Source organism: Oryzias latipes, chromosome 19, assembly GCF_002234675.1.
Source record: "Oryzias latipes chromosome 19, ASM223467v1".
NCBI classification, from domain to species: domain Eukaryota; kingdom Metazoa; phylum Chordata; class Actinopteri; order Beloniformes; family Adrianichthyidae; genus Oryzias; species Oryzias latipes.
In genome coordinates this window covers 6,999,960-7,019,634 of record NC_019877.2, presented here as the reverse complement: position 1 = coordinate 7,019,634, position 19,675 = coordinate 6,999,960, and the positions used below count along the sequence as shown (strand labels likewise).

The 19,675-nt window shown below is 38.2% G+C and overlaps 1 protein-coding gene across 1 annotated transcript in view; it reads left to right on the top strand.

Annotated features, from left to right (window-relative positions):
* Positions 1-7,564, top strand: part of LOC101166533 (IgGFc-binding protein) — a 60,875-nt gene extending 53,311 nt beyond the window's left edge. Inside the window, exons 65-79 of the mRNA XM_023949209.1 lie at positions 943-1,206; positions 1,282-1,880; positions 1,994-2,151; positions 2,271-2,671; positions 2,787-2,983; positions 3,121-3,516; positions 3,599-3,882; positions 3,960-4,234; positions 4,317-4,436; positions 5,251-5,435; positions 5,534-5,694; positions 6,130-6,381; positions 6,495-6,654; positions 6,729-6,822; positions 6,983-7,564. Coding sequence (XP_023804977.1) covers positions 943-1,206; positions 1,282-1,880; positions 1,994-2,151; positions 2,271-2,671; positions 2,787-2,983; positions 3,121-3,516; positions 3,599-3,882; positions 3,960-4,234; positions 4,317-4,436; positions 5,251-5,435; positions 5,534-5,694; positions 6,130-6,381; positions 6,495-6,654; positions 6,729-6,822; positions 6,983-7,074 — 3,638 coding nt within the window. The 3' untranslated portion in view covers positions 7,075-7,564. The remainder of the gene's footprint in view (positions 1-942; positions 1,207-1,281; positions 1,881-1,993; positions 2,152-2,270; positions 2,672-2,786; positions 2,984-3,120; positions 3,517-3,598; positions 3,883-3,959; positions 4,235-4,316; positions 4,437-5,250; positions 5,436-5,533; positions 5,695-6,129; positions 6,382-6,494; positions 6,655-6,728; positions 6,823-6,982) is intronic.
* The last annotated feature ends 12,111 nt before the right edge of the window (positions 7,565-19,675 follow it).

Below are 19,675 nucleotides of genomic sequence, written 5' to 3'. Positions count from 1 at the left end.
CCTTCCTGTTCAGGAGAGCTGTGTCTGTGATACCGGCTATGTCCTCAGTGCTGGAGAGTGTGTTCCTTATGCTGAGTGTGGCTGCAGCTTTGAGGGTTTCTATTATCAATCAGGACAGACTGTTATACTGGATGAAGACTGTGGGAGGCGCTGTAGCTGCACCGCTGGCTCAATGACATGCAGCCCCCATGGCTGTGGCCCACATGAATCCTGCAGTGTGGATAATGGAGAAAGAGGATGCAGACCAAATGGTTACGCCACATGCTGGATAAGGGGGCCAGGGTCCTATCAAACATTTGATGGACTGACATATCAGTATGCTGGAGCATGTAAACTGACCCTCGCCAAAGTAATTGGATCATCTGATCACCCACACTTCAAAGTGACTTCAGAAAAGGTGCCAAAGGGTCAGCAAGGGTTTGGACAGTTCATAACGTTTGAAGCAGAAGGGAAACATATTTCCATAGAGTTGGAACGCAATGCTAAAGTTAAGGTAAGCAACATTTAAAAACTAGTTTTTTCAAAAGGTGAATATTCAAAGGGTTTTCTATTAAAAACAATGACAAATTATTTGATGATTAGTAGTTTTGCTTCCATAACATAAATCTAATTTAATATATCTTGATGACTAATTATAAACCATTGCACCATAGGTTGATGGGCAGCTGATTAGACTGCCCTTCAGTTCTGGATCCAACCAAATCCACATCTTCCAAAGCAACACTCAAAGCATCATACTACGCACATCTTTTGGTCTGACTGTGCAAACGGTGTGGCCTCACTTTGTTCGTGTCACTGCTCCCGTCGTCTACACCAGCTCACTTGGTGGACTCTGTGGAAACTACAACAATGAGCCCAATGATGACTTTCAAACACCAAATGGAACCCTGGTCCACAGTTCTCAGGTGTTTGGAGACAGCTGGCGAGAAGGCTCCCTGGCATCTCACTGTGTGGAAAACACATTTCATAATTCGACAACGAATTACAATTCCAGTGACTACTGTGGCATCCTGACTTCACCACATGGTCCATTTACACCATGCTGGGATGCGGTGAACCCATCACAGCAAGTGGACGTGTGTGTGGACATCCTCCGTAGATCTGAAGATCCTGAATCAACACTGTGTCTGGTTCTACGAGATTATGTCCTGATGTGCCAACAACAGGGGGTTTCTCTGGGAGAGTGGAGGAATACAACTGGCTGTGGTAAGAACAATACCCATAATTTCTGGAGGTAACCTTTGATTGGATTACTTTTAAATCTGTTTTCTATTTCTGCAGCGGCAACTTGCCCTTCAAACAGCCATTCAGAAGTCTGTGGGACATCCTGTCCCTCCACCTGCCCCAGTCTCTCCTTCCCCTTCAGCTGTGACACTCCATGTCAGGATGGATGTCAGTGTAATGATGGATTGGTCCTCAATGGAAACCAGTGTGTGCCACCAACATCCTGTGGATGCTACCATCAAGGGCGCTATTGGGAAAGTGGTCAACAGTTTTGGGATGGAGAAGAGTGTCAGAGTTTGTGCAGCTGTAACGGTGTGACTGGTGTGGTCAGTTGTGTGCCACACTCTTGTGGTTCCAATGAGGCATGTCGAGTGGTAGATGGCGAGTTTGGTTGCCATCCCAACCCTCATGGTACCTGCTCTTCCTCTGGAGACCCACATTACATCACGTTTGACCGCAAGGCCTACGACTTCCAAGGAACGTGTCGTTATGTTTTGGCGACTGTGTGCAATGTAACCAGTGGGCTCACTGACTTTTCTGTGGAAGCAAAGAATGAGCAGTGGAATGGTTTGGCACTTTCTCTTGCTGCTGAAGTTTTTGTTCAAGTGTGGGGATATTGGATACATATCTCAAGGAATCGACATGGTGTGGCAGAAGTAAGTTGTCACAATTACACAGATCCCCTGCATGAATGATAGTACAAAATGTTGGTCTTGAGCGCTGCTTGAGTAGAAATCAGAAAACTAATTTGTATTCCTATGACCTCCAGGTGAATGGAATTACAAGAAACCTGCCAATTCTCCTGAATGAAAGCCGTGTGTCCATCTATACAAGTGGATCTCGTGTATTTGTCAGTACAGACTTTGGCTTGACTGTCACCTTTGATAGCTACAGTACAGTTATGATCTCCGTTCCTCCAGACTACAGGTTTCTACAGTCCATTACAAATACAATTCAAATTGGTGTGATTATTTAAACTAACACGATTTCTATGCATAAGCTATCCATAAGCTTTGGCTTCATGATTCTTTTTCTTGTTGATACAGAGGAAAAGTCTGTGGACTTTGCGGAAATTTTAATGGCAATAAAAATGACGACTTCCATGGCCCAGATGGTGCCGCAGTCACCACACCTGATGCTTTTGGGGCAGCCTGGAAAGTTCCAGGCAACTACACCTGCAGTGATGGCTGTGGCTCCTCCTGTCCACAGTGCACAGATGATCAAGTTGCCAGAGTTCAGTGTGAGGTGATTCAGGCAGCTGACGGCCCCTTCAGCTTCTGTCACGAGGAGGTGGATCCAGCCCCGTTTTTCAACGACTGCGTGTTTGACGTTTGCGTGGGTGGAAATGCTGGAAACGATCTTCTGTGCAGGGCCATTGAAGCATATGTGAGCGCATGTCAGTCTGCTAATGTCCGGATCTATCCTTGGAGACAAAACACCACCTGCAGTGAGTCATTGCTTTTAATTCAAACTTCAAAAAACAGTTTTCTGGAAACGTTAATGGCAAATCTTCTAAAAATGTTAATGAATTTGATTTTAACTTAATGTGTTTCCCTCTTAAGGCATTCACTGTCCAGCAAACAGCCATTATGAGCTGTGTGGAACAGACTGTGGCCACACCTGTGCCAGCAGCACTGATGCCACCTGTGAGCATGCTTGTTCAGAGGGATGTTTCTGTGATGAGGGCTTTGTCAGAAGTGGTACAACCTGTGTTCCTGTGGAGAGATGTGGGTGTCAATATGACGGCTTCTACTATAATGTAAGATGAATCCAGAAATGTTCAGCAGTTTACAGATCACTTTTCGAGTTTTACAAATAATAACTAAGCTACATTTTTTCGTTGTTTGGCCAATGTCCTTGAAACTTCTGTTTTAATGACTCCCCATTTGGCTGCAGGTGGATGAGTCTTTCTGGACTGAAGGTTGTTCCCAGCGATGTGAATGTCATGGACCCAATGACCTGCGTTGCTTACCAGCCTCTTGCACTCCTGCACAACAGTGCAGCATCAAGGATGGCCAGCTGGGCTGTTATGATGCAATGTCCACTTGCACTGTGTTAGGAGACCCACACTACATTTCCTTTGATGGAGGAGTCACAAATTTCCAGGGAACATGCTCCTACATCATTACTGAAAGTCTGAACCATGATAACAATGAAACCCAATTTCAGGTAGTAGCCACTAACGAGCACCGTGGCAACAACTTTGTGTCATTTGTGTCAACTGTGGACATATTTCTCTCAAAACAACATGAGAGTGTACATGTCTGGATTGGATCTAACAGAAGAGTGAAGGTAATCTCTCTACATTTAGGATAAACAGAATTATAAATCTTTCCTGACTTCCATTAACTTCTTGACTATTTTCCACTTCCAGGTAAATGGAATTGAAGCTTCTCTTCCCACCCCTGCAGGAACCTTAGCCCAGGTCTCAAGGCAGGGAAGCTACATAGTCTTTGATGCAATTGACTTCATTGTTCAGTTTGATGGGCAACGGACTTTAATGGTCAGAATGAGTCAAAGCCGAGAAAACAGAGTCACAGGGATGTGTGGAAACTTTAATGGTGATCCATCTGATGATAAAGTGTTTCCAAATGGCACAAACACCCAAAATGACAAAGAGTTTGGAAACAGCTGGAAGTCACCCATGAGCCAACCAGGGTGAGCCGTTGTGAAAAGCTCAGCCATTTCAAGAATACTTTGACACAGAATAAGTAGTACGCCTTTTTCGTTCACAGATGTGGATCCACAGATGAAGAAAGTGATGGAATTGGCAACTGTCGCTTCTTGGAAGAATACTCTGAACTCTGCAGCATCATCACCAACACCAGTGGTCCATTCAGTGCCTGTCACCTGCATTCTGATCCACAGCCATTTTTCTCTTCCTGCGTCTATGATCTCTGTCTCTACACTCCAGCCAATGGCATGCTGTGTTCTGCAGTTTCAGCCTATGAGAAAACTTGCACTGTTTTAGGATTGGACATCCCAGAGTGGCGCCCTGCTTTACACTGTGGTATGGATGCACTATTGCGATGTTTCATTCAACCACTTAGAACCAGGTATCTCTTCTGATACACCTGATGTCTTTTTTCCAGATGAGTCAGATCCCTGTGAACAGCTGGACTGCACAGAGAATGAGTGGTGTGGAGAGCAGGAGGGTGTGTACGGCTGCTTCTGTGATGAGCACCATCATGGACCCAACAATGAGAGCTTTGGTGAGGGCAGCTTTTCTTCTCTCACTTTGAAATACTTCCTATTTAGCTTTTTTTTTTTTTAAACTTGAAGCTAAAATACACTTTGCACTAAGAGTATTCACTAAAATATGCATCATATTTTTCAGACTTTAAGACACCCCAGAGTATAAGTCCCAGCAGCCAAAATGCATAATAAATAAGACACAAATTTTATACAAGTCACATTTGGGTAAAGATTGCACTTTTAGGGGAATATTTAAACGCTTCACAATTTGTGTCTGCTGTTTAATTGAGGTTTAGAGTATACTGCAGGAGCTGTGTCTGAATGACGCCGCTTTCAGCTGTACTTCTGTGTCTCAGTAATCCAGTTTAATGACTTGCTGTCCAGCAGTAGTCCATGGAAGAAAAAAAATTAAAAACCAAGAATAAAATTGTCTCAATGCAAACAAGAAAAATATTAAGTTCAGAAGGGGAATCAGATTCTCCTCTTGGAATTCAATGCTTCTTCCTCTGCTTTGCTGTCAGTAGCAAATACTATTACACAGACCTACAGTGCCCTCTAGTGGTTGTTTGTGGGAAACAACCGCCAAAGAGCAAGTGGTTTCAGGTGAAAAAAATGAGGGATTTATGAGCTTTTTTATGTTAGAAAAAAATAAATTACACATAAGTCACTCCTAAGTATAAGTATCCAAATTATGCAAACAAAAAAAACTGTGACTTATACTCTGAAAAATACGGTCAATATTCTACTTTAAAAATCTTATTTCCAGTGTACTTGACTAACTTTGACTTGTTCTTCAGTTTTTCGGATACGTTTTGCTTTATCACCCAACAGACTCGTCCATCACATGTGTGAGCAGCTCGGGCACTTTGTCCCTCTCTCGCTGTCAGCTGTTTGAAGCTGGTTTTCACCTCAGTGATCTCCATCTACGAGACGATTCCTGCAATGGGACTCTACAGGACGGGCGGCTGGTGTTCCACTTCAATAATGATGACAAACTGTGTGGGACAGTTCTCATGGTACAGTCGAAACTCAGTTAAAAAAAAGATGAAAAAAAGAGCATTGAGTTTGTGTGCAGGAAAATAACGATTATAAATATAATATGTAACTCTCATAGAGCAACGGCACACATTTTATCTACGAGAACAGTGTCCAGGGAGATGTGGACCCCCATGACAGGATCATCAGTCGTGAAAAGAGCATTCACCTGCTCTTCAGTTGTGTATACCCTCTGGCTCAGGCCTTGTCTATGGATGTGGGCATCAACCCTTTAGAAAGGTGAACATCTTTTTTTGTTATGTATGCTTTCCAACTTATTTTGCTTCTTTTAAAATCAGACACCATGTAGTGCAAGTCCAGTTATACCTACAAGGCAATTCTGTGTCAGAAATTTTAAAAAAGATCTTGCTGCAAATATATATATATATATATATATATATATATATATATATATATATATATATATATATATATATATATATATATATATATATAATATATATATATATATATATATATATATATATATATATATATATATATATATATATATATATATATATATATATATATACATATATATGCATATATATACAGTTAAATACTCCCATTCCTTGTGTTTTACTATAGTTTTATTATTACATTTCTTTACACACATTTTAAATGCGTAATTTGCAATAATGACTCCACTATTTTTTCAATTTTGGTTTTCAGCATTGTTAACAAGAGGCTTCCATCTGGTGAAGGCCACTATCATTTGAGGATGATACCTTATGAAGACCCTAACTTCCAATCCCCTCTAAACCGGAACAGAAATTTAGAAATGGAAATAAACCAGAGGTTGTATATTGAGGTGCTAACTGAGGGAGTTGATGAACGCCAGATCTCCACCATTCTGGACTCCTGCTGGGCGACACCCTTCAGTGATCCCAGCTACCCAGTCCGCTGGGATTTGATCAGCAACGAGTAAATGAGTCATTGCTGTTTAACATTACTTCCATAGTTCAGAAATAAATACCTCTCATGCTTCGGTTTTTCAAATGACTTTGAAACAGTAACAGAGTCCTTTCTACCACCAGGTGTCCCAATCCAGATGATGGTACTGTGGAGCTGGTTCAGAACGGCATCTCCACTGTGGCTCGTTTCTCCTTCAAGATGTTCACCTTCACCAACTATTCCTCCATCTACCTTCACTGTCAAGTTCACTTGTGTCTTTTGAGACACAGCAACTGCACTGCTGTACGTACCAGTTACCTTTGTGAAAACTAGCTGTTTAAATGCTACAGATGCTCTAAAGTTTCCGTCTCCTGCAGCATTGTTACCCGGGTTACCACACAAGGGTACGAAGGGATGTTAACCACCATGACGCTACAGCCATCACCATAGGACCACTTCATATGGCCTCAGGTATGGTCTTATTGCTATAACAGCTCAATTTGTGAAGCACTTAATATTTAAGTTTTAAGATATAATTTGTGGAAAAATCAAAACAAAAACAATATTATATTGATGTCGTCCACCATAATTCCCTTTAAATTGATTATATACTATTGTTAATGCCTTACAGATGAAAGAAGAATCATGAACAGCGCTCCAGGCCTCCCTGCACCTCTGATGATTTTGATTGGCTGTTTATTTTTTGCAAAAACTCTAATTTAGTTTATGGACAGATTGTTTTTATGAATTAGTGACTTTACTTGTGATAAAGTTTTAATGGTGTTAACGGTGCAAATAATGGTAAAACTCTTGTTTTTACATGTTTTTAGAACAATGACACATCTTTTAACACTAGAGGGCGATAGATTCAAAGAATAAAAATGTTTTCCAGTTATATTTGTGGCTTAATCTTTTACAAACAATATTGTGTTTTTAAATCAGGGCTAAATTTAAAACATATCGACTAATAACAAAATGAGCTATTTTACAATTTGGGAGTTTTTGAATTATAGATATAACTTTACAATCAAACTCATACAATAGACTGCATGCTATCTAAAAACGCTATTTAAAAAACCATGACATATTTTGTGCTTTTTCATTGTAATAAAAATTATTTTTCTTAAATTGTTGAGCCAGTTTGTTTTTGTTGCATCTGACACCACATAATGTTCTGTACATGTTCAACTTACAATAAACATAATCATTAAAACTATCACAACAATATAGGTTCCATTTTTGTCAAAAGGAGCTGTTAAAATGTCACTTTTTTGTGATATATCTTTTTGTTGTGGCTAGTGCAGAGACCCTTCCATGTTTGCATTTTGGCGTGTGAATTTTATCCTGTCTGTGCTAAACATGATCTAATGAGATGAACAAAGATTTTGTATGTAATTTGTCTCCAAATATGAGGTCTTAAGGCTTTCTCTGACAATTAGATTAGAAAGAAGAACCTGATCTGTCATTCAAAAATCATTTTCAGAAACTGAGGTCGATTGGTTAACTTTTAAAATCAAGACATGAATATGTATTTGTGGTTGGCATTTGTTGAGTTTCTCTGGACTTGCAGCTATATGAGGTTGGATTTTGCAGCCTTTCCATCTTATTTGCAGACATAAGCATAAAAAGAAGTTAAGGACTTACTGATACTTTTGCGGTAATTCAACAAAACTGTATTAGATGACAGATCCGTTTTAACGAAGGTTTCATATATAACTGGTACTTACCAGATCTCTATGTTACACGTCCTAGTAATAACCTGTATAAATAGGCATTTTAAAAAATTGTAACATATTTCAACTTGTTTGTGACTTTTGTGTCAACTCTGCTTTTATTTTGAAGGTCTGCTTTCTCTGTGTTTTTATTTTGAAGTTTTGTTTGCTTTCTTTTATAGTATTACTTAATGAACAAATGCTACTAAATTTTTTTTTATTTGCAGCCAAAAATGACAGATTTGTTAAGGAAATGTGTGTGAGAAAAGGACAAGAGAGTTGAGTTTCTAAAAATATTTTTTTAAAAACTTTAGATTCACTCCTGGCTCTACTGTCAGAGGATTTAGATGCATTCTGCAATACAGAAGATGAGTATTAATGTACAAACTTTAATATAACATTTTGGAATCCAGGCGTTTTTTAATTTACATTTTCTTCTGGTGTTACTGTATTGAAATTTATTATTTCTGGTCTTGTAAAAAATTGAAGGTTGGAAAAAACCATCACCCTGGGGAAAAAACGATTTATAGGCACACCTAACTAGCTATCTTGATAATAGAGGTTGTCATAAAGGTAGGATAGTTTAGAAAAATTACACGTAAGGTGCAGTTTTGAGCTAATTACTACCGGTTAAATACTCAGTATTGCATGCAGCAATGAATCCTTTCTGTCCTTAAAAAAACAACACCCACTAAAATGTAAAAGTGTTTTTAAATTGAAATGTGAAGTAATGACACAATGCAAATGGTAATTTCTGATGACAAACAGGCTTTCTAACAGTTCACGTTTTGTTTTTCTGTGCAGATTTAGTTAATCAAAACGTTCTTGACTGAACAGTGCTTTTATTTTGGTAACTAAAGTCATTTTCCATCTGTCTTTTGCTTTCGAGGTTCTGTTGTTAAGTCTATATTTGCCTTATCACTGGCACAGATGGTGACTAGGTCCACGGGTCCTAAAGCTTGAATTGTAGGAAATAAACTAATGTTGAAATCTAGAGTTTCATACACCATAAAAAGTCTTCACATCGCACAGACAACATTTCTTTTACTTATTTCTCTATTTGGTAAGTAAGATTAAACAGTATTCAATATAAACTTTAAGTAATTTTTGAGTCAGCTTTAAATTTATGACTTGTTGCAGGGCGCCATCTGGTGGATTTACGAGTCCCTTAAAGACCCACCCTAATGAGGACTGTGTTTTTGGTGTTTTTAACATGTTCTTGCGGTACTTTTCAGAGGTTAAAGTGAAGATGAGGACATATTGAATGGGGAAAATCAAGTTTTAAAGTGGACTTGAATCTGGAGGAGGGGGAACAAAGGGAAACCTTAAGAACAGCATGTTGACCTTTAGAAGGTGCTGATGGCCCAGCGGGTTCATGTGGACTCCCTCATAACCCTCCAGGTGTGGTGAGTTGGAAGGGTCACAAAAGGTACTACATGACGTTTGACCTGCCGATTCCCTGAGCAGCACCCCTCATGTCAGCACCGCTGACCACTGCTGAACTGCAGTTCACTGTGTAATTACATCTCCAATTGAATGTGCACTTTGACCTTGTTCTAGCTTTAAGACCTGGCCTGGTGCTGGTTTACCTTTTTCTCACACCATCTCCTTTTTTTTTTGGGTGGTTTCTACACAAGAACAGTCAAATAAAATCTATAAATGCAATATTTAACTAAATCCAACACAAATTCCAACCCCATAAGTTCCCTTGAAAACATTCCCCTGAACAGTCATTTCTGAGAAAGGTATTTTGTTTTCCTGTGGTTTAAGGGTTTGTCTTGACATCCAGCTGTGTCTGTCAAGTGTTATTAAATGTGGGAAACTGTATATTCTTGTGAGGGCTGAACAGTCTGAGGGCAGAAACGGCACCCCTTGAGGTTAAGGAATGTACTTCGAAAACCACCTGTGGAAAATTAACCTTTAAAAAAGGAAGATATATGTTAAATGCTGCATCTTCTATGCATTTGCATGACATTGTATGACTCCCTTAAGTGCAATAGGGGTTTCAAATACTTTCAAAATTGCCCCATTGCACTTCAATATAAATATTAACATATCTGGTTGTGATAAAGCCGCATTTTTTTGAAATGCCTTGCTTTGCATTTGTGTTTATTAACCCCATCTATACATACTATTCATATTGGGTTTTTTTGTGAAGAACCAATAAATCAAAAAAGTTGCAACAAATTGTGATATAGGCTCCTTGGTATTCTACTTCCATCAGTCTGCCATTGAAATCCTAAATAAAGAAATTACAAAGGCCCTTCCCCTGCCATCAGATTTTTCTACCAACCCACCACCCTGGCATTGATCTGTGATGATGATGCAGGAAAGATTTGCTTTTTCATTTTGCTTTTCTGTGCTGGTATGTTTGCTCTGTCTGTTTAATTAATAATAAATACAAACATGTATTCCAATATCTAAAAACCGTTGTTTTTATTATTCTCATCACATCTAAGATTCAAACATCAGTTGTACAGTTTCTCATTTTGCAAAAGCAGCATGACACCACAGACGATGCTGGTTCAGGATTAACATGAAAATACAAAATAATACGTCCCCATAAGTCAGAGTTTATTTTGACAGACTGAAAACAAATGTATTAAGCAATACTAAGCATTCTTGTTATTCTTATAAGCGTATTTTATTGTTGTCAATCATCTGATGTTTTTGATAGAGCTATGACAAGATAATTTCCCCTTTGTGGGATCAGTACATTTTTATTTGATTCTATTCTAAAACCAGAGCCATAGTGGAATTTAACAAAAAATTATAGCAATGTTATTTTATTTCAACAACGTTCTTTTTTAAGATATATTTTTCCATGTAGGAATATTTGTTATTTCAATGTAATATTTTAAATGTTAAATGATATTTTAAATTATTTTAACATCTAGTTTCTTTGAAACAAAAAAAACTATTCTAGATTTTCTACTTAATTTAACAACTTTTAAAAGAAACTTAAGCTCAAAATTACATTTGTGAGTATTTTTTTTCATTCAAATTGTTGTGAATCTGAACCAGACAAAAACTAGACATACAACCTTAAGCCACAGTCTCCCTGCTCCACTCCATTCTGATCCATCCACTTGTAGACAAATAGATCCACGTAGGTCTTTGCTTTCCTCGTCTGAGGACTAAAACCTGCATAATCATAACTAGAAAAAACACTGGAAATGCTTTTACAATGGATCGACTTTAAGCATGATCATAATGAAATTGAAATGTAATTTATTGTACTTACAGATTTCAAAACATTTGTTGATATCCTCAAAATGCTTTTAGCTTACTTTCTTGCACACTTTAATTGGGTTTAGTCCAGGAATTAGAAGTTCAGAAGCTTATTGGATGATGAACTGAATAAAGGATAATAATCTTCCTGCTGTTTTTTTTCCATAGTGCTACCATCTTGTCCCACCCCGCCTCGTAACTTGACCACTCCACCAGCATGAAACTCCCTCCAACAGTGACCATGAGCTGTTTATCGACTGGCTCCCCTTCCTGTTTGTTGTATTAAGAGGCAGAAATTAGATCTGCATTGGCATTGGTTTGAGATAAATTGGGTACCAGATCGGTTCTAACTTGATTTGTTTTGGGGTTTGTGAGGATGGGAGAGGAAGATGGCTTGTCATGATGCAGCAGATAGGAATAACAGGAGGCTGACATGAGGGAAACGGTCAGTGGACTCCTTACAAGTTTATTGCTTTAAATGGTGACGTGTGGAAAGAGCAGTGGTGTGTGCTCGCATTCAGGGAGCGAGGGGGCCATTATGCCCCACTCCCAGAATGCCGTTCTTCACTGCGGCTCCCTCGGGTTGCCCAAATGGCCATGCGCAGGAGTATTTGCTCTCTCCCATTACAACTCCCAGGGGACAGGGGTAAGCTCCTCTGCTCTATTGTATAGTTTGGAGTTGGGGTGTGGACCCTTCTCTTTTCAGCGTCCCACTTTGATCTTCCTCCAATTCTTGACAGCTGATACTAACACTGAACCTGACACTCAGTGTTGCCTCTGTTGAAATCTGTAGTGGAAAGAAGATCACGGGATTGAGAAGAATGGGGCTTGATGCCAAGATCTCTGTGTTGTGGGCCAGACAGACACAGTGACCCTTTTGGTTGAACTCAGAATGAGAGGTTAGGGCTCTACTGGAACAGTGTTTAACAATTGTGTATTTATGAAAAACTCACATGCAGATAACATGGTCATAATCTGAGACTGTGGGTCTGTATGGTCTGAACGAGGCAAAGAGTGGGATTTGAGCATCATGTTGGCAGGTTTAGCTACTAGGAAAAGCTATGATGATTGCTACTTCCAGTGTGACAATTGGTTTTATTACTTTTCACACCATATCTTTGTCCTGTATGATATAAAGGTCAAGGCTAAGGTTAATGCTTAAATATGGAAATCAGATACCCCCAGGATCTTTTATTGAGAACAAATATTTTAATGTTGAAGGTTTTTTTAAAGATCCACTCCAATGGAAGTGTGTTTTTGGTGTTTTCAACGTGAGCTTGGGGCATTTTTCTCACGATGGAGGACATGCATAAAGAAAATTAAGATTGAAACAGTGTTTCTGATGATTTCTTTGTTCAAATTGTGGTGGATAGGAGCAGACAGAACATTTGAAAAAGCTTGAAGCTGTGACGTAGGTGCTGCGGTCGGTGGGCCACAAGCTCCCTTCTGCGCTCCATTCTGATCCATCCCATGGCAGACAATTGGATGTATGTACGTTTTCTTTTGTCTGAGCAGGCATCTGGTTAAAAGCTGTATGTCTGGATAACTCTGATATCGCTTGCCATTTTTGTAGCACTGCTAATGTTTGGTTGGACTTGTGAGGGGCTGTAAGCTAGTAGGGGAGCATGGAAACAGATAGATGATGGAAATTGGGCTTACTCCCGACCAACAGTCACACCCCCACAAGTCAGAGGTGAATTTCAAATGTACTTCTGCCAATCTGCAGAAACTGTGCCATAGAAAGCAACGCAGGTTTTTTGATTTTGGCCCAAAACGGCATAATCACATTTAAAAGACCACTGGGAACGCTTTTAAAATAGATCAAAGGATGACTGGAGTGCCATTATAAATCTTCCACGATCCAAAAAGCGGAAAAATCCAGACTTAAAAGTCCAAAAACATGCATACGGGTTGAACTTTTGTTCACTTTGAATGTAAGCATTCCACAGTTTAAACTGTCCACTATTCTTCCTGCAGGCTTTTCAAATATTTTCACTGAATCTGAAGTGAACCTAAAATGTAAAGAAGAGTTTTACACGTTTGCCTTACAATAATAAACAGTTGACAGCAGGTTTCTTTTTTTTTCTCCTTAGGACACAATGTTCCCTTTCCACAGGTGCTCCAAGTGGGGCCTGCCAGCATTAGCTGCTGCAGCCCTGCTGCTCACAAACTAGTACAGAGCAACAAGCAACATGAGCCTTCTTGGATTTTAATTAGGACAGAAGCCTTTTAAGCAGCAGCTACCCTCAAATCCCCCAAAGCTTGGGGGTAATTGTAACTTGTTTTCTACTTTATTAACCTGTTTAAGATATTTATTTACGTACTAAGTGAATTTCTTCCATGTTTCCAGAAATACCTGACACACTGTCCTGTTGGGAGTGTCCAAAGCCTTTCACTCTATTTGGAAGTAGTTTAAAGCAATTTCGCAATAATAAACAAAGGCAAGCTCCGACACATTCTGCCTAAAGGGAGGATTGCAACTCCAGCTGACCGAAGAAATCCCTGTCTGTCATCACAATAACAAAGCTGAGAAATATAATGGAAAGTAACATCCAAAGCACCTGATTCTATGGAAGCATTTTGTAGAACTTTTTTTCTTACATCCATTAAAAAATTAGCTGCAATCTGAGTTTTCAAGGTCATTTTGTCTAAAGACATAAACATGTTTATTTGGATAAAAATCCTTTACATCTAAACTGAAAGCCGTTAGGATTTTCCCATTTTGGACTTTTGGATAATGTGGGAACAATTCCCATCATGCCAAAGAGTTGCACTGTGGTTTTCAGGTACTCTAAAGCCTAATTTCTACGAAGTGTTGCTCTCCGGTTCGGTTTGGTATGGTTTAGAATGCTCCAGGCAATTCAGGCGAGCATTTCCAGTCAAAGGTGGACCATCACGGCGCATGAAGCTAACAACAATAACAGTGGAGGTCATCCAGCAGCTCATTTTTTTCTGCTTGGCTTCTGGTACTTTTTATAAACAATGCTCTTATTGTTGTTTGAGAGAAGATTGCAGGCGGCGAAGAGGAATTCAGCCTCTTTCTTGGCACTTCCTTTTGTCGTTTTTACCTTCAAACGATCAATAGCTTTCAACAGTAGCCTAACCGGTCCGTTCCATTAAAACATACATAGAAAATACATAATAAATGTATGATTTTAATCATTTTAATCCTCAAAATCTCTGTATTTTGTGTATTTCTTGTTCAATTACAGTGCATGCTATGTGGTGACAACATGGAGTGCAGCCTCGTGGTAGATTGTGCAGTCCTATGCTAAGTGGATTGATTGTCCCTATTGTTTACTCAGTGTATGCTAATAATGTAATGCTTTATTAATTTTGTTATACCTTATTGTCATTTTAATTTAGAGGCCATAATAATGTGACATCATTTCCATCACTCTTTACCTCCATTCACCACAGAGATGAGACTGTGGGACTGAAACTTCAGCCCACGTATTATATGAGATGCAGAATGTCAGCGCTTGTCCCTGGGTTTTCTCATGATAAATCAGATTTCAAGCAGCAAAATACAAGTTATAATTCCCTCTATTTTCTATGCAGATAAAGGATGACCCTTTCAGTAAGAATGTTTTGCTCAAAAGTGCACAATTAGTGGCAATTTTCAGAAATGTACCCATTTGCTCACTTATTGACAGATTAATGAATGATGTTCCCCATGACAGAAGCTTCTGGTAATGGACGCCTCGGATTACTGAAATTGTACCTAAAAAAGTCTTACTAACGTTTCTAAATGATGCATTTAAAAGCTAGAATTACCTCTGTGTGTATTTGGTTGGTTCTATTTAAAGTGCCCTACACTTATGTACAGTTCCTGCATCATTCTTTGACCCAGACGTTTCATAAAAGTTAAGATCTGAAGAAATTACAACTGCCTTCATTTTTTTTATTATATAAAATTATAAGTTTATTGATTTTACAAAAAAAATATTTTGGTTCTTTTTGCATATTTTGCTGAAACTGTTTTTTCGAAAAAATATTAATGAGTCCAATGCAGTTATTGACCAAATGTCTTCATCTGTTCATGCACTTTTTAGCCAGGAAACATTAAAAAAAAATCACTGTAATGTCCACTCAAACCTTTAAACTTTCAAAGCAGAAAAAGCTGGTAAGAAACATAAAACTACATTTAGAGATTTTATATATTTGATTTGTAAAAATAAATCATAATGGATATTGACATAACCCCAATTAGCCAACTATGTCATTGGCTCTATGATTGATTGTAAACATGAAACAGTGAATAAACCTTCAAAAAACAAACAAACCAACAGAGAAGGTATATTTGCGCCTGCTGTGGTTAAGTTGGATGATCTTTACTCATTTCAATTCTCCCCCCATTAAGATTAAAGCCTAACATAGTCTTTAAAATAGCCTACAGACTACTTTAACCATCACAGCTCAATCTTTTTTGCTTTGAAAAAACTGCAAAAGCTATATAGCTTAGCCATATTTCTAGTTTTTTGCCACTCTGCTTTTTACTTGGTGGCTGAAAGCATTTAAGTGGCAGTCTTAGCAACATGAGTAATTAGATGACGTAGTTTTTCTAGATAATATGGCTCACAGTTGCAGGAAGGGGTAACTGTGAGCAGCTAACAGTTACCCCTTCCTGCAACTGTGAGCTGAACTGTGAGCCTGCTATTGGTCTTTTCTTCTTGGGGGCTTGTCCGGGAAGTACCAAGCAAAACACAGCGGGGATGGTTGTGCACACACGTTATCATTCTAAATTCTTAAAAAAGTAGATTTTCTTTTAATCCCCATTACTTTCCTGTACCCTTATCATCTACTAATATGTACAAATTTAAGTTTCATGTAGAACAAACCAAATAACATCAGTTAAAAAAACAATTTCATTAATTGCATCTTAAGTAGCTCCAGGATTACAAGGTTGCACAATTTAAAATGGACATCTGTCTCTGGTGTCACTATAAGGTTTTGTTCCTTCATGTGCAAGTCAACCCTTGGAGGTATATTAGCTGTCTAAATTTCTGACAGTTTGTTGATGTAGGATCAAGCAAATCCACCAATAGAATATTAGCGTCTCCTCTAAGGTAAAGGCAAAGTAATACATTTCTTTAGCCAACATCTTCCAGGCAAAGGTTTTTCTAACAGTGCTGCTGATGTTACAATGTAGCATCTGGTACAGAGAGAAGAGACATAAATAGAAACACTGAACAGGACTTGTGGCTTTACATGAAATGCAATTAAAGTGCTGATGCCTTAATGGCTTCAGTCTACTGCATGTGACATGGAAATACTCCAAATCCTGTTCAGTTCACTACAAAGACTTCCTTCTTTGACTTTGGCCTTTCAAACAGAAATACAATAATTATTTGAATTGAAAAATTAAAATGTTGATTAAATTTATTTCAAATGTTTTTCATTTTTAATTTATTTCTGCTAACAATAAACTTTTGCAACCACTGAAAAAAAGTCCAAACCAGGAAGAGTCATTATTCTTGCAGTTTTCCAACATTATTTTTTTTTTTTATATTTAATTCCTCAGGAAATGAGTGGGATTTGATCGTTTGAAGTACAGATAATCATCAAACTAACTTAATTTACTTTTCATGTTTATTTAACACCTATAAAAAGGTCGGTTAATGGACAATAATTGACAAGAGGTCTGTTCATTTTCTGTTTAGAAAATAACAATGTTGGGGTTTCACATAGAAATGATCAAGGTAACACTAAAATAAAAGTCATTTATAAAGAGAAGCAAAAAAGTAAGAACTTGTAGATGAACTGTAGAATATGCCCAAGTGGAAAAAGATGAAAAATGTCTCGATTAAATACCTAACAGAGTTCCTCTGAGTCTCAGAGGAAATAGAATGGACTAACCCTTTCCCATTTCGCCTCTCTATCCCTCCATTTGCCCACACCGGAGATATCATTTCATCACTCTACACTTAATTGTGTGGGCTGCCGGCAGAGTCTGATTCAGTGTTCCAGCAAACACAGGCAGGTGATTGAAGAGGAAGAGGAGCACAAAGGACAATGATGGAAACCGCATCACTTCATTTTTAACAGACAGACAGCTTGTAAGAGTGATTCCAAGTCCTTTGTGATGTGTTAACACAGCAGCAAATTCGTTGTCGATATAGTCTCTGCTCTCAATTCTAAAATAAAGCTGTCACTTTATGTTGCCGTCTTGCCATAGTTAATCTGAAAACCTTAAAAAAAACAAAGAAAATTGTTTGTTTTTCATCTTATTAATATGTCATGCGTCAGGTTTCCAACCAACCCGAAAACATTCTTTCATGTTTTGCTGAAACTAACCCTCAAATCCACCTCCATTCAAGTCCAAGAACGTCCCCACTAGCAGCAGGTCAAAAAGTAACCTTTGACCTCAGATTCATTTCTTTTTTCCCCAACTGTCCAACAGAGAAACACCTTTGGCTCCTTTCAGAGGACAAACCTTGTGTTTGAGATCCAGTTACAGTCCACTGTGACCACTGAAGACTAAGATGATCTGAAGACTTGCATCAGTCAGCTGTTTATCATCATGAACATCTACAGAGTTCCTCAGAGAGCTTGTTTCCATATAATGCATGGACGAAGATGCCTTTGACCTTTAGCCTCATCTCAGTAAGTGCCTTTTAAAAACATGGGGCCATTGAAAATCATGCTTTAGTAGTATTTGGACTGTAACCTCCAATCCAAATTGATTCTAGAACTTTGTGACAGGGAAAACATAAATAAGCAAAAATGGAAACCAAAAGTTGAAAGATATACCGTGTCCATACTAATATAAAAAAAAAGCTAAATAAAATGTATAAAAAAAAACATTAAATCATGAGCCCAAAAAGCTCCAAATTATCATGAATTTTGACAGCTCTAAAGACTGAAAAGAGTTTCATCAATTTGATACAGTTTTTAATATAAATAAAAGACTGAATAGATGAAAATTTGCATTTGTGGTTCCATAACTCTAATCAAAGAAAATAAGCAAAAATTATGTTGTGCCACAAAGAGTTTTGCACCTCTTCTCGCAATTTTTTGCATTTTAAGGAAATCAAAAAGTAAGAAAAATTAATAATAATAATAAAAACAATCCTTTGGCTCACCAGCAACTAAAAATTAAAAGAAAGAGAAACTCTGGTTTGTGTTGATGTACAGTCCCTTCACAATCTTATGTACATATTTGTAATATTTGAGGCACAAAAAATGTGAAGTTTCAGCTGTTTTTCCTAAAGGTTGCAATAGTTTTCAATAATATTTTCAACTAACGAAGTTGAAAATTTACCCAGAAAGCTGTTTTCGCCCCAATGAATTAAAATACAGTTTTATAACCTCACAACAACCAAATAAAATTATATTCTTTCTAAACAGTAATTTCGTTTTTAAATAGGATCCTTCGCATTTGTTTTAACGTGAATCAAACTCGCTGCTTGACACTTGCACAAAAGTGTGTTTATAAACCTGACGCTCCCATCACATGTGGGCGTGGCTACTGTACAAAGTTTTTCTTGCCCTCCTTATGAAAGACACGGAAGATGTTGAGAGATTCTGGGAAATTATTTTGAAGAGCTCCACAAAGCTGTCGGGAAACTACTCAGTGTGAAACCTGGTTCTACTTTAAAGAACAGAGAGCTGATATTCTTGTGATTGTAAATGTTTGTTGCACACCTGACCTTCTCTCACAGCACACTAGTGTGCAAACTGGTTGGTTGAAAAACACCGCCCTATCGCAACAGACTTTGAGGCCCCTTGAGTTAAAAACCACAATCTTGGGGGGGGTTCAGCCTCAAAAAGATGATAGTTTGATAGATTTCATGTTATTTGATTAGTACTAAAATTACAGTTTACACAAAATTTGTATACTTTTTATCATCACATGGTTCTTTAGAAACAACATGCAGGATCGCTTAGTGCAAGCAGGTCCTCGGCTCTCCCTTATGTGCGGTCAAAAGTTAACTGGTCGCCTAAACTCAACATGACTTATCCCCTTTTACCACCATAAGTCACGTCTGCACACATGGTTCTCTTCAAGTGTCAAGCATTCCTTGCTAACGACTCACTGGAGGTTAGCAGCAGTAATCTGTTTTCCATAACCACTGGGAGATGTAGAGTAGATACTAGGGCTGATCCTTAACCTGACATGTTTTTCCTGATCTAGACAAACAGAACTGGATTAACCTAAAATGAAGAAGAAAACCAAATATCTTGGACTAACTGTATTGAATCAGGTCTCAAAAATGGCAGACTATTACGATATGCACACACCAGGCATGTGATGCCTGTTCAAGAACACACTAAACTTGTGTTCTTGAATGCGCGTTTATCGCATGGTGTTAACACTGGAGAAGCAAGGAGGGACTTCTTTATCTTTTTCTTTTCTATTGTTTATCCATCTACAGCTG